Source organism: Alligator sinensis, unplaced genomic scaffold, assembly GCF_000455745.1.
Source record: "Alligator sinensis unplaced genomic scaffold, ASM45574v1 scaffold141_1, whole genome shotgun sequence".
Lineage (NCBI taxonomy): Eukaryota > Metazoa > Chordata > Crocodylia > Alligatoridae > Alligator > Alligator sinensis.
Genome location: NW_005842221.1, coordinates 707,386 through 721,800, shown reverse-complemented (window position 1 = coordinate 721,800; position 14,415 = coordinate 707,386). Strand labels below are relative to the sequence as shown.

The following is a 14,415-nucleotide window of genomic DNA, read 5'->3' as shown; positions in this document are numbered from 1 at the left end:
CAGATACAGTATGTGCTACACTTGACCTTAAAAAGTAAATTAGGTTAGAAAAAGGAAACAGATTACGTTCCTGCAGCGCATGTGATATCTGACACCAACACTCACTCAAAAGAAAGTAGTGTCATAATAATATGTGATAGGAAATAACATTAAGTCACACTACTGAATCTATCATAGTTTCTGTCATTTATTATATTTCCAGATATCTGGAAATAAACAACTGATGCTGAAAGAAATGTGTTCATATTTGATAAGCTATTAATAATTATTAGAGAGTATTGTTTTGCATATGGTATGTGTGGTATAGCAAATACAGTGTCAAGATACCAAAATATTTGTTATAGGAGTGGATATTGTTTTACCAATGTTTCTCTTTTATGTAAAAGTAGCTTCATTTTAAGTTTGATGAAATTGTTCAGTTGAGTGCAAAGAAGCTAAATATATGTAATACTGAATTTGGTATAGCTGTATATGTAGTACAGGAAGACACCAGCATCTGGATGAGGTAACATACACTTGCAGAAATCACTATTCTAATGAGTAATGTGTTCAAATATTTCTGTTATTAAAACTTCAGTGGTTTTGAAAGAAAATAACAGAAGAGTAATATCCACTTGAGTTAAGGTTTTGTTTGGTTTGGTTTGGTTATTTGTTTATAAAAACTCATTAGCAATAGAAAAAGAACCTATGTGTAGGTAAAGGGATGACCCTGTGTATTTCTGAGCACCGTCAATACCCATCAACCTCTGTGAGTGGAGGAAGGCTTTATTTCCTGTAAGGGAGCTCTTACAGTTTCAGGCCCGAACAGCATTAGAGCAATAGCATACAAATGATACATTCATGGACAGTACAAATAACCTACTGAGTAGGGGTGTGTGAAGCAGGCCCTATTCAGTTTGCATTGGCCCAGAATCAGGGACAGTGATTTGATTCATTGATTCGGATCACTGTCCCTGATTTGATTCGTCCAAATCCGAATCTCAAGATTTGATGCTGATTCACAGAATCAGCGATTCGGACACTGACACAACTTTAAAAGTTTTTTCTACATGCCTTGAGGTAGCAGGCGTGGCTCGTGATCGCTACGATGCTGGGGTGCATGGAGCGTCCATAAGAGTGTGGGAGGGCCATCTATGTGCTTGGTGGCAAACCCAGAAGTGGACTAGAAATACTTCTGGTCCACTTCTGAGCCTGCTGGGGAGCGTGCTGGGGGTTCCCCCCAGCTCAGTGATCGGCCACAGGGGGATCCCAGGTGCCCCCCCACGCCCAGGAGGCACCAGTCGCTGGGGTGTGGGGGGCCCCCACTGCACGCTCCCCGGCGGACCCAGAAGTGCTTCTGGTCCACTTCCAGGTCTGCTGCCAAGCATGCTGGGGACCCTCCCGTGCTTCTGTGGGACACTGCATGTGCCCCAGCATCGCTGAGTTCATGAGCCGCCTGCTACCTAGAGGTATGTAGAAAAAACATTTAAAGCTGTGTCTGTTTGAATCGCTGAATCTTTCTGAATCTCTCTGAATCAATTTGGAGGGTTCTGATTCTATTCAGAGAGATTAAAGGGTCCTCTGATTTGATTTGGATTTGGAGATTCAGCCACTGAATTGGGCTGAATCTCCACCGAATCGAATCAGGGACCAAAGCTTTGCACAGCCCTACTACTGAGCCTAGTACATAGAAAAGCACACAGAAAGAATAAGATGTTTACATTAGGGAAATAGTGAAATAAATACTAATTGTACTAGGAGTTCTGTTAGTTATTAGCACTTATATAAACATTATATATATTCGCATTTTGGTTTTACACCATCAGAGCTTCAGCACAAACAAATAGGAAATAGGAAATCAAGAAGACATAGGATGAGAAATAACATGCAGCCTTTAATTAAGAAACAATCAATTTGCAGGGCATTTTGAAAGTTTGCCCTGTGTGCTATTAAGAGACTAGATTTATTAAAGTTTTGTATCCTCTATGGAAGGAATCCTAGGGGCGATTTCTACTTAACAGATATTTTCCATATATTACATAGACAATTCAGGCTACACACTGCATTGTTATTTGCTTCCAAAGGAGGATTTTACAAGTGAAGGTATGTTCAAGTTTCAAGGTCAATTTAAGTAAAAATTATTTTCACATATATTAGCTCCCTAGCATATTTAGCTCAGACTTGGAAAGTGTTCCCATGGTATGGAAACTGAACAGAAATTTTTGTTGTGAGTGGTTCTAACAAGTTAATAGAAGAAGACAGGACAAATGGAGAGCTTAAAATAGGGCATTTAGAATATTTTTTGATAGAGTCCAAAAAGTTGTATAACAGTTTTTACTTGGGGGAACATTCTTTAATGAAATGTTGTACTAACAGGTAAAGTGATAGATACTTGATGAAAAAAATGTTTCTCAAGAGTGAGAAATGTTCTCTTTTGTGAATGTCTTTAAAGATTGGTTATTCTAATTAATATAACTTAATATCATTAGTAACAACTAGTCTGTGAGCAGAATTTTGAGATAGAAGGAAAGAGGCATTTCTCTTAGGAAGATTTTGTAGTTATATCTGGTATTTATATTTAATGTTAGAGAAATCAAGTAATTTTTTTATCAGTAGGAAAGGCAGAAGGAAGATCTAGAAATGGTAGATACCAGCTAAATCAATTTTACAGTGTTATTGAAGGAAGGAAGGACAGTTGAAATAGTGGGAAATTGCTTACTCTGTCTTCAACCATTTTGGTTTTGTGTAACTGAAGAACAACTCTAAATTTGGGCCCCATGGCCTTGATCCTGTACCTGGGTCTTCACAGGCAGACTGCTGGGCCTGGGTAAAAGTTAATTGATTTCAGCAGTAGCAGAGTCAAAGAAAAGGAGATATGCAAATAGATGGAATTTTGTCCTCATTGGAGTCTATTGGTTATTTGTATAGATGTTGATGTCACTGTTTGCCATGGGCAGGAGTATAAAAGTTCTACCAACCAACTCCATATCAGCAGGGTTTGAATTAACTTTGACTCTGGGTGGGGAGGTTTGCAAAAAAATTTGGCTGGGGTTGGGCCTGAGCACATGGGCTCCCACCGGTACCGCAGGGCTAGGGCCAGCGGTGGTGGCAGCAGCTGGAAGGAGATGGAGATTTAATTGCTGGTGAAAATCTATAGTAGCTCCTCTCTGTGCTGCCATAGTGTGCTATATCTCAGGACCAGAATGCTGCTGTGAGAAGGCAACAGACTGAAGGCATGGATTATGGAGCAGGTATGTAGCTGCCTAACTCCTATTGACGCCTGCAGAATCAGAGCCATAACATCAGGAGGAACCTGACACCATAAATTACAAAAGATTAAGGTGTTGTGTTATAAGAAAAGCCAGAAATAAGAACAGATGGGGTTAACACACACAACATTTAAAAAAATAGACACAGGTTTAAAATAAATACAAATAATTCTCCAGCATATAGAAACACGTTCAAGTGCCAAACAATTTCCACTCCACCCATTACAGTACTTGGGAAACAAGTTATATTGACATTATAATCATTCATTAAAACTATTTAAAAGAATAATAATGGCATCCTTGGCATTTTTATTCAGATAAGATTGCTAAACCTTCCCACGCCTAGAGAAACAGATGTGTAAAAACATCCATCATGCAAACCTTTGCCACCTAGAGGTGCGCGTGTCCATTGTGAAGATAGCAGTTTGTGAGGACAGCAATATTACTAAGGTAACTTTTGAACAAGGAGGCCCTTGGTACACATTACACTGTGAGCTGCACAAATGTTGATCAACTTAGTGCTAACTTGCAGTCATACCTTCAATTTAGGCAGCACATCTGTGGGGAGCAGCCACACCTTAATAGAACAGGAGCTGGGTTATGCGGATCAAGAGATAATCCTGCCCTGGAGTGGTGCAACTTTGAGCCACATAATGCATGATTTAAGCCAGTGGTTCTCAACCTTTTTTGTTCCCGGACCCATTTGCCAAATCGATGGCTTATCCTGACCCACACCTCCCAGCCCTGCTGGTGCCTGACCCAAAGGCTAGCGGTGCACCAATACATTGGTCCCATATTGGATCAGCACCGATATACAGAAAAATTGACAATATTGGAAATCAGCTTTTTTTGCCTGATGTGGCTGATAATATGGACAGTCAATGCCCTGTGTATGCGCACAGCCACAGCATGCATGTGGCCAGGAGCACAGCCCAGCGGCTTGGAGACCAGCATCGGGCTGGTAAGTCTGTTGTGGGCATGAATGGTGGGTGCCCCTGGCGGCTGCAGGGGCACAGCAGTGCTGGTGGCAGTGGGAGTGCGGTGGTGGTAAGCAGGGAGCTCCCACAGATGCCACCAGCGCTGTCGGTGGCGGGAGGTGCGGGGGGTGGCAAACACCGACCAGGGATCGGCGACCACCCACAGACGCTGCTGGCAGCATTGGCAGCAGCCAGCAGTGATCGCTGACTGCCTGCAGACACCGCCTATGGTGTCAGCAGTGAGGGGGGTGGCGGCAAGTGGCAACCACCTGCAGGTGCTGCCAACAGTGTTGGCGGTGCCTTTTCATAGCAGCTGCTCTGTCACACTCAGGGGGTGCACCCCCTATGCATCGCCAATGGTTGTGCTACCAGTAATGCCTTAAGCCCAGTGACACCTTGCCAACCTCTTTGGCGAGCCTGCCACAAACCAGCCTCCCCGAGTGCCTTCCTCACCCCTTCCTCTGCCACCCTGCTGCCTGTGCCCCCCTGGGCCTGCCACACGTGCACGGGCTGCCCGGGCCACTGGTGGCCCCATCCCACAGGGGTAAGGCTGCTACATGCTTCTGTCTGTTTAATAATGAAGACGTTTAATTTAATTTATTTTAATTTAAATGTTTCATGTAATTGCTTTATATCCCGGGCGGTGGTATGGGAGCCGCAGCCAGGGCAGGCAAAGCCCAGCTGGCATCCGTGCAAGCCGCGACTGCCGCTTCGCCCCCCCCAGCCCGGGCAGCCGGGCCTGTTCCCCTACGCCAATGACGTAGCGCTACGCCGCGCTCCTGCGCAAGCAGCGTTCGGGCCCCTTACAGCGCACCTGCTCCGCGGGCAGGGTTCACGGCACTCAGCAGTTCTGCCCGCGACCAAGAGGGCAGTTGCCCGCTACCAAGATGGCCGTCGCTGCTTCCATTCGGAGGCCGGTGCCCTTAGCAAACATGGCCGCCGTGCTTGCCCTCCCACCCCCTGGCAGGGCCGGGGTGTTTCCTGGTTGCCTTCAACAAAGATGGTGGCTCCGGTGCGGGCCGGGGCTGGGCCCGTGCGGAGTGGGTAGCGCCCGAGTGTAAGTACATGGCAGCGCGGGCAGGGGCTGCGGGCCTCGCTCCCCGAGAGGGGCCTTCACCCCGGGCGAGGCAGGAGGCGGGCGGCTGCCTCCCTCTGTCCCTCCCTCCCGGCGTGTGCGGTGGGGCTCAGTGACACCTGCCAGCGGCCATCCCCGCCTCCTGGGCGAGGGGGCTTGGCAGTGCCCAACTGCCCCTGCCCCTGGGGGCTCTGTGGCTGAGAGGCCCACTCTTGTCAAGAAGCTGGGGGCAGACCAGCCCCTGCCCTCCGCCAGGATAGGGCACTGCTCTCTGGTGCTGCCTGCCCATCGTGTTTGCCCGGCCTCGTGCCGGACTCGCCCTGGCACCTTTCAGGGAAGGACTTCCAGGGGCCCCCCTGCCAGCTCGCCCACGAAACTGCAACACCTCTGAGCCCCGCCCAGGAGGTGCCAGCGTGTTTGTGCCGAGAGCCAGGTTTTACTGAAGCACTGGGGCACGTTTCGGTGGAGGGACGCAGCCCTGGGCTTGTGCAGCTGGATGTACGCGCAGGTCATGGGCATGTGCAGCCGCGCTTGGGAAAACAAGTCTTGGATTCTGCCCCTGAAACTGAAAAAATAACATATTTCAGAGAACTTGGAGGAACTTTTGATTTGGGCCTTACTTGAGGAGAGAGCTGTTTTCCGGGATGGGGGTAAGCTGAGGTTTATCAATAAAAGTAGACTGAAAAAAAAGAGGGTGAACTCTCATGGCAGTAGCTGGGGTAGTGGGGGAGTGCTCTTCATGCCAGCAAAGGAAAGGTAAGTGGGGTGAAGGGGGGAGCAGCTTCCTTGCTTTTAGCTGTGGCCCTGTAAACCCTGCTTCCAGGTTGAGTTTGCATCAGAGCCTTATCAGGATCCCAGGTCTGCTGTTTAGCTCCACGTCTCCAAACCAGAATCTAGTTCCTGAGAGCTCTTCCTAGCCTGAAAACCTTTAGAGAAACTCTAATATCTCAGGTGATGCCTAGAAACCATAGAAGCTCCAGGCCTGTGAGTCACTCCAAGGAATACCTCTGTGCTGAGAAACTTCCTGGAGTGCAGCCTTAGCACCTAAGATTTAACCCCATCCAATTCTCTGGGTCAAACATGTATGTAATTAAGTAGGACAAATGTCAGGTTCCAAATCTGTGGCTTTATAAGTAGAATTAAGGAGGCTGATAGTTTAGGAGGTCCAACTTGTGATGCCTTAGAGGGGGACCTGATTTTAAAGTTTCTGCTATCTAAAAGTCAGGCTCCTTAGGGGTGTCTTTTGTGGTTTTCTGGGACTGTCATTGTTCACTTTTGAGAGGCTTGGTCTAAGTTCACATTAAAAAGGTCTCCTATAAGGGACTGGAAAAATCTGATTTCCCTTTATCTTAGTGCTGAGGTAGAGCCCTTGCAGTCAAGATGCTGCATCATCAAACTGTCAGGCCCCTTGTCTAGTTATCAGTAATTAACTTTTTAATCATGCTTGCCATGCACTCATACTTGCGGAAATTACTTGGCCTGTGATGTTACTTTCCAGCTCAGTGGAGCTTGAGAGAGCATTTAAATGTGAGACCAGAATTTTCCTTTGCAAATGCCACTAACGTGTCTGGGGAAGGACTTGCTAGTGCACCAGATTGGAGACTCAGGTTCAGTTGCCAGCTCCTTCAGTAACTCGTGCTGAGGTGCTGGAGTAGGGGTTTGCGTTCAGCATCTTTATCAGGAAGGGATACACCCTTGATGTGACTTGCGGTGAGTTGCCTTTTCTTTCTGGGCCTTGGTTCCTGTTCTATAGAGAAGAGAGAATACTCTCTCCTTTTCCTCTTTGGTGGTTAGACTCTGGAATGAAGGTAGGATAGGATCAGATTACTCGGGATAAACAGATTCGATGCGTAAACACCAACATGGGAAAAGAACTACTTATGTTAAAGGACAATACCAGGACAAGAACAAGCAGGTATAATCTAGCCTTAATATATTTAGGTTTGAACTTAGAAGAAAGTTTCTAAGTATGAGAGCAATGATGTTCTGGAACAGCCTTCCAGTCATAGGCAGCAGAAGGCCAGGGCTAACAGGGCTTAGGTCCCCCACCCCCCAATAGTTTTGTGGCAGCCAGCAACAGCAGCAGCACCACGCCCTGCTGCCATAGTGCCATGTCTAGCACCCCCACTGCATGCTCTTTTGCCACCACATACAGTACCACAGTGCACCGGCCCCCCAGTGGTCCTGCGGGAGGGAGAGGCAGAGGTCAGGTGGGCAGGTAGCCTCCCCAGATAATATTTTCTTCTGCCACCTATGCTTCCAGTGGGAGTAGTGTGGGCAAAAACCCTAACTCTAAGCTGAAACTTGGTACATTTGTAAGTTGTGGTTGTCTGTGGTTGTAGATGCAAATTCAGAAGGGCTCTTCCAGTCATATCTGCTGATGAAAACACCTATTATCTTAGTATATGATGCCCATGAAATGTACACGGCTGAACACGGCTGAATGGTGATATGTATCCCACCATGATCACTCTTATTATATTTTGGTTTGCTTCCAAACATAATGTACGATTTCCTGATGTTAAAGTCTGAAATTCTTCAATCTTACATCTCCTGTTTCTTTTCTCACAACCTTGTGACAGGATGGATGCCAGAGACAAGCAGCTTCTGCGCTCCCTGCGGCTGGAGCTCTCCACAGAGGTGCTGATGGAAGGACTTGTCATTCAGTACCTCTATCAGGAAGGGATTCTAACAGAAAACCATGTTCAAGAAATAAGGTCCCAGACCACCAGTCAGAGACAAACAATGATGCTTCTTGATATCCTTCCTACCAGAGGACCCAAGGCCTTCGATGTATTTCTGGATTCATTACAGGAATTTCCTTGGGTTAGAGACAAATTAAAGACAAAGCGCAAAGAAATTGTGCCTGAGGAGCCTGCAGGTAAGACCAGAGTGCATTGCTGGAATTTTGAAGGTCCCGTCCTATCCCGTCCTGTCCGTCTGTCCGTGTTGTCCTGTCCGTCCATCTGGTTATCAAGTAGCAGCACTTAGGAATGTACTGTTACTGCAAGTAATTCACAGCTTAGGTGACAGTGAGGATATGCCATCTAGAAAAGTGGTTTATGTTGTCCAGAGCAGGCCAGAAGCTGCAGTTCTTGGGAGGTAGTAGGCAGTACTTTGTACTGTCTAGAAGGAGCAGAGGTAAGGTGATCATCTGTCCCGTTTTTCCTGGGACTGTCCTGGATGTTGGAGGATAATCCTGGGCCTATTACACCCTGTTTAAGTCCTGAAAATCCTTTAATGCATCTACTTTTAAATCAAGCCCTCTATCTTATATTGTTATTTGATAAGCAAGGATCCTGTTTTTTTCTGTTAAAAATCCAAAATTTTCTGTGGCAAACAGAAAACCCAGATCCCTGCTGATAAGGAAATACGTTGGACTGTAGGTATCTGTGGTCATGCCATCCAAATTATGGACTACTGCGTAATTACACGGAGTGGGAGCTAACAGGTATAGTTGCCTAAACTTTTTTATTCTAATAGCTTGTTTTCTGGTATATCTGGGTTTCCAAAATAGGTTACTTTCCACACTGAAATTGTTTAGGCATGGTCTTTGCTTGAAAGAGAGTCTTCGTAGTTGAAATATTTTATCCAAATATGTTTAAGAAGAAATAAATTTATAATAATAATAACCGGTGGGGGCACATTTCTCACAGGAGGGCCACTCTCTCTCCAATCTCTCAGTCCTGATCCTCAAGGGAAACTTACACAACACTTCCCAGAGACGAGCCTATGAGCTCCATTTCATCAACCTCCTGAATACTAGAGATCAGGGACTAAACATAGGCATTGGATTTTTGATGCATTATAATCTGCCTGGCAACTGACTCCCCCGCCCAGCCCAGCCCCTGGCTTGTTTACTTTTCATTCCATCCAGGAAGAGCATGCACCAACTGCTGAAGCTTCCTTAGCCTGACGAAGGGTTTTTGAACCCAAAAACTTGCTTAATAACTATTCTCCAACCATTTGGGTTGGTCTAATAAAAGATATCAAATTCATCCAAGGAACCTTGTCTGCCTATAATAACAATAATGCACCTGTAACCCTAAACTAGGGTGGTGCAGTATCTTTTTTAGTACAATATTAGCATTGTGTATGGCCCTATATGTGATTCACAAGATAAACCCAGAAATTTCAAGTAGGAACTCAGTGTCAAAAACATGTTTGCAAGAGAAGACTTGTTCTGTTTTTCCATAATCAAAAACAGTGTGAAAGTTAAGAGCTGGCATTTTCTGAGGGGTACCTTGAGTTTAAAAAGGTTGAGAAGCACTGCAATAACATTTTTGCCATCATAAAAAATGTTCTTGCAGTACATTTAGAATAGTTGCAATGCCAAAATGGCTGCTGGAGGCAGAATGGGGAGGGGGGCATCTGAAGTCCTCACTAGAGAACACTGCCTTTGAGTCTTCCCATAAAAGCTGGCCTGTAGTGGATCATAGTATTGTGAGTGATTGAAAAATTGCCCTTTGCAGGTGTGGTCTTACATGAGGTGAGTTTTTCTAAACTTGCAAAGGCACATAGCTGTGGAAGATTGGGTCAGGTGTGCGAATATATATGCGTGATCTGGTTGCACTGTGAATAATATTTAGTGTGTGGTGGCAGAGCCACCCACCTCACTGTGCCAGGCCTAAAACCATGCTTCAGGAGTCTCCCTGGGGAGCCTGCAGCCGCCTGTCCCCTTTCCTGGAGAACGCCTGCCTCCCTGGGGTAATGCTGCCACCACCCAGGCACTGGTCTCTGGTACAGCTTTGTGCAGCCTGGGGCACACAGAGCCTGCAAGCCTAGGGAGTGCTTTGCCCACAGTGATATTTCGGGGTGCTCCTTTTAGCCCAAAGCATCCAAAGATAGCATCAGATACTGGAAGAAAATAAAAAGCCAAGCCCAGTTTTACTAGCCAAGTAAAGGGAGCAAAAAGGCCTGCCTCTCCCCAGGAATTCAGACAGGCACTTTGTAACCTGATACCTTTATTGAAGGGGGGTGTAGAACAATGAGGCCAGAATACCCATTGAGCAAACATAATCAAACAGAGTTGTTTACAGTCTTGGACATAATAATCCTTTTACAATGCATCTGCCTATATTTATTCCTAGACTTCTGGCTAGTTTCCAGGCTTTTACTTACAGGGCATCATCCAAGCTGGAGCCTGGAGGTATGTGCTTGTTGCTTTGAAAATGCCCTTGGAGGAAGAGAGCATTCCCCAGTCCCTGAGTCAGGGAGGGGTTCCCCTGGACTGGCCTAATTGAGAGGCAGAGATTTCTTCACACAGTGAAGGTACATGGATTAGTGGTTCTCGTTCAATGCACATCTTACATAGGGGTAGTCAATGAGGCACAGCAAATATTATGTACAACCATTTCTTCATTTGTGGTGCATCTTTGGTGCAGGCCTGATTTAAAGGTAACCAAGGTACTTTGGGGTCTTTCAATTAAATGCAATGATCCCTAGCTTTCTTTTATTATTGTTATATTGTCGCATGTACTTTGTATAAAATGATGGCACTCATACCCCATGCACACAGAAAGGGCTAGCTGGGAGGGTTTGGAAAACTTGCACTGCTAGTTTTCCTCTATGGTTATGGTCAGGTTGAATAGGGGTGCGATTGGTTTCATTCTCTTGAAACTTGGAAAATTTCGGAAAAAGGTGTACAGTCAGAACGACACTGTTACTAATAAATTTAAAAAAAAAAAGGTTCTACGAATGTGTACCTAGGTTTTTAAGGGGGAAGGGAAAGGAGCAATAGTATATGGTATTGTTTGAGAAATGGTATGTGATAAGATTTGGAATAATTCACTGCTCATTGATATTGGTATTAGTCTTTTTTGGTTCGGTGACCTGATGTATGATTCACATCTCTATGGATGAGGTCAGATTTTCTTCTCTTCTCTGAGGACAGGCTCTTTTATTATACATACGAAGTGGTAGAATCAGGATTGGGTGTAGGATGCAAGCTTAAATTTGCTGTGTTCTGATTGCATGTCCTTTTTTCCCTAAAATACTATGAAAGCCGCTCTTTTGTTTGAGCTGTGTAAACAATGTTTTATGTTTCCTCTCTGGCTACAGCAATGGGAAAATAGCTTTCATTATTTTTTTACTCCAAAAATCATATATTGTAGGTAGCTTATATAAGGTCTAATAACAACGAACAACTCTACTATTAAAAAGTGTTGAGAAACACCTTGTCACTGTGGTGACACCATTCTGATCTTTTTTTTTTATTTGCCTTAGGTTGGTGTGTGTACATTCATTATTTATCAGTTTGTCAGATGAATAATCCTTCCAGTTGTACTCACAGAACCATTACACAGGGTCAGCATTGTGCAGCTTGGTGCTAGAAGGAGAGTTTCAAAATTCATTATTATTTTTATTCTATAGTGGACGGTTTCTTATTACAGGCAATAATTTGTGACTAATGTGCTGTATGTTCCCAGCAGGTTCTTTGGTTTTGAGTGGGTTGCCTACACTTGATCCTCCTCTTTCCAAACTGGCATGTAATTTAGTAAAGAGCTCTAGATTAGGTTAAAGATTACCATTATTTTTGTTGTGGCAACCCAAAGGCAAAAAACAAGATAACAAGCAATTAGTCGTGCCCTATTTTAGTATTTGGACTTGTAGTGGAGGAACTAGAAAGAGAACACGCTCAATACCTTAATAAGCAACAAATTACTCTAAAAATATGTATCTGTGTCTAGCAGTATCATCAGGGCTGCTTTCTCATAAACACACATGGCTTGACATGAGAAGCCACATGCTTTGTTTTAAACAACAAATGTTAAATTCTTGTCCATTTTTAAAAGTATAGAAGGGAAGAAAGAAACTACATTGGCCAGCTGCACAAGATAGAATAATTAAGAAGGAGAGTATTTTCCAAGTTTATAAGAGAGAATTATGGACAGTGGAACTCCATGAACGGACTTCAATATGCGACTTTGCACTCCTCTCCATCAAAGCACATGAGAATATGCATGAGTTAAAGTTTGTAAGGAGTTCCATGGAAGAGAGTGAGACTATTTACTTAGCACGTAAGCACATGCTTTGAGTTAATTTCTTGGAAAAGTGCTCTTTGTGGTATTGTTCTAGTGATGTTGTAGCCGTGTTGGTCCATAGACCAACTGTGTAGATGGAAAAGAATTAGACAAGCTTTTGAATTCAAAAGGGACCTGAGAAGGATGTTCCCTAAAGAAATCCTTTCTCTTTGTGTGACTAAAAGGGGGCAGTAATATTGTATACTGATGCAAAGTGTACTTTTGTTAGCACTTACTGTTGACTATAGCAGGACTGGGCTCTAGGAGCAGCTGTGATACCCTCTGGTGGCAAATGACTACTGCCTTACTCAGGTTCTAGCTACCCTTCCTTCCATTCTTTCCTACCAGGCCTTGATGTAATTGTTAGAGCTAGGGGTGCAGCAATAAAAAATGTTTTGACTGACACCGATGGCCGATTATTAGCCAGCCATATCAGCTGATACCTATCCAAGAGCTGATATGAAGCCTGGCAGCTTGGAGACCAGCATCTGGCCAGTAAGTCTGTGGGGGGGGAAGAGGCGTGGGGGTGCCAGGTTAAGGCCCCCATGGTGAAGGAGGGAATGGGGCTGGGGCAGAATATGGGATGGAGCCATGGGTACCTTGTCTGGGGGGCACAGGGAGTGGGGATGGCTCCATCTGCTGCATACACCCTCGGGAGAGGCATGTGCCCCCCACATTTGTGCACAGGGCAAGGATGGTTTGTGGGCTTAGGTCTAGGGGCAGTGCCAGTGTCTTCCAGGCGGGGCGGGGGAGGGGGCTGGGGCAGGGCTGTGCTTGGGACAGGCATCACTGGGTGGGGGAGCTACAGGGTAGAGTTTATGTTTTGGGGTCACTGTAGCCCACCCTGTAGCCCCCTTCCCAGTGCTGCCCCCGTCAGCCCTGAGCACAGCCCTGGCCTAGCCCCCCACTGGGAAGAGGCCAGCGCAGCCCCTGGCCCTGAGCCTGCAGCAGGCAGCCCACCCTTGCCCTGTGCACAGATCCAAGGGGCGTGTGACCCCATGCTTCCCCCAGGGGTACGTGCAGCAGTGGGAGCTGCCCCCCTCCCTGTTCCGCCCCCAGACAAGCCACCCACGGCTCCATCCCATGTCCTGCCCCACTCTGGGTGTGTGGGGGAGACGGGGAGCAGGACTGGCTCCCCATTACTATGCACACCCCCAGAGGAGGGGTGCAAGGAAGCCTACCCACTGTTGGCTTGGGGTCAGGGACTACGCCAGCCTCTTCCCGGCAGGGGGGCTGTGCTGGGGCTGCACTCAGGGTGGGTGGAGGCAGGACTGGGAGGGAAGGCTACGGGGTCGGCTAAAGCCACCCCAGAATTCCCCACAGTCACCCCTCCCAGTGCCGCTGCCCCTGGTCCGTAGCCTGCCCTTGCCCTGTTCACAGATCTGGGGGGCACATGCCTCCCCCAGGGGTGCACAAAGTGCTGGGGAGCCACCTCCACTCCCCGCCTCTCCCCCCACGTGCCCTGGGTTAACTGACCGACGTGGCTCTGCCCCACTGCCAGTGGGTGCGCATTCACTGACCTGGCTGGGCAGCAACCTGCTCCTGCCTCAGCCCCTACCCCACTGTCCCCCTCACTGTGGGGACCTCGATCCGCCCCCCACTCCATGCTCCTTCCCTCTCCCACACCATTTTGCCCCCACAGACTTACCAGCCAGATACCGCTTTCCATGCTGCTGGGCTGCTTATTGGCTGTCAGATTGGTATTGGCTGATAAGTCTGGTTGATAATTGGTCATCGGTGTCAGGCAAAAAAAATCCTGGTTGGTGCACCCCTAGTTGGTAGATGGGCCCTTCTGGTCCATATGCTCCTTGTCGTGGAAACACACGCAGCATACTTTTGGGTCAGGTCAGCAGAAGCTTTTATTTAAAAGAAACTACAGCTGTAGGGGGGATTTCAAAGTGACATGGATTTCTCAAGCACTTGGAAGGGGTCCCCCCCCAAGAGCAAAACCAGGAGGCTTATATATTTTTTAACAGTTGTTTATAACTCACGTGATCATATAGTGAAATTAGCATGAAAAGCGGCTATAACATTACTTTATTATTTTTTTGCTGTAATCAGGATGGGAACTAATGGGGGAGGCGAGGTTAGTT

General features: G+C 46.4%; 1 protein-coding gene across 2 annotated transcripts in view; it reads left to right on the top strand.

The window, feature by feature from the left end:
• The first annotated feature begins 5,129 nt into the window (after window positions 1–5,129).
• The window catches only part of CRADD (CASP2 and RIPK1 domain containing adaptor with death domain), a 127,649-nt gene continuing 118,363 nt past the window's right edge, over window positions 5,130–14,415 (top strand). Inside the window, exons 1-2 of one of the 2 annotated variants that reach the window (XM_006027055.3) lie at window positions 5,130–5,282; window positions 7,883–8,181. In XM_006027055.3, coding sequence (XP_006027117.2) covers window positions 5,158–5,282; window positions 7,883–8,181 — 424 coding nt within the window. In that variant the 5' untranslated portion in view covers window positions 5,130–5,157. The other variant, XM_006027056.3, reaches the window with a different exon arrangement.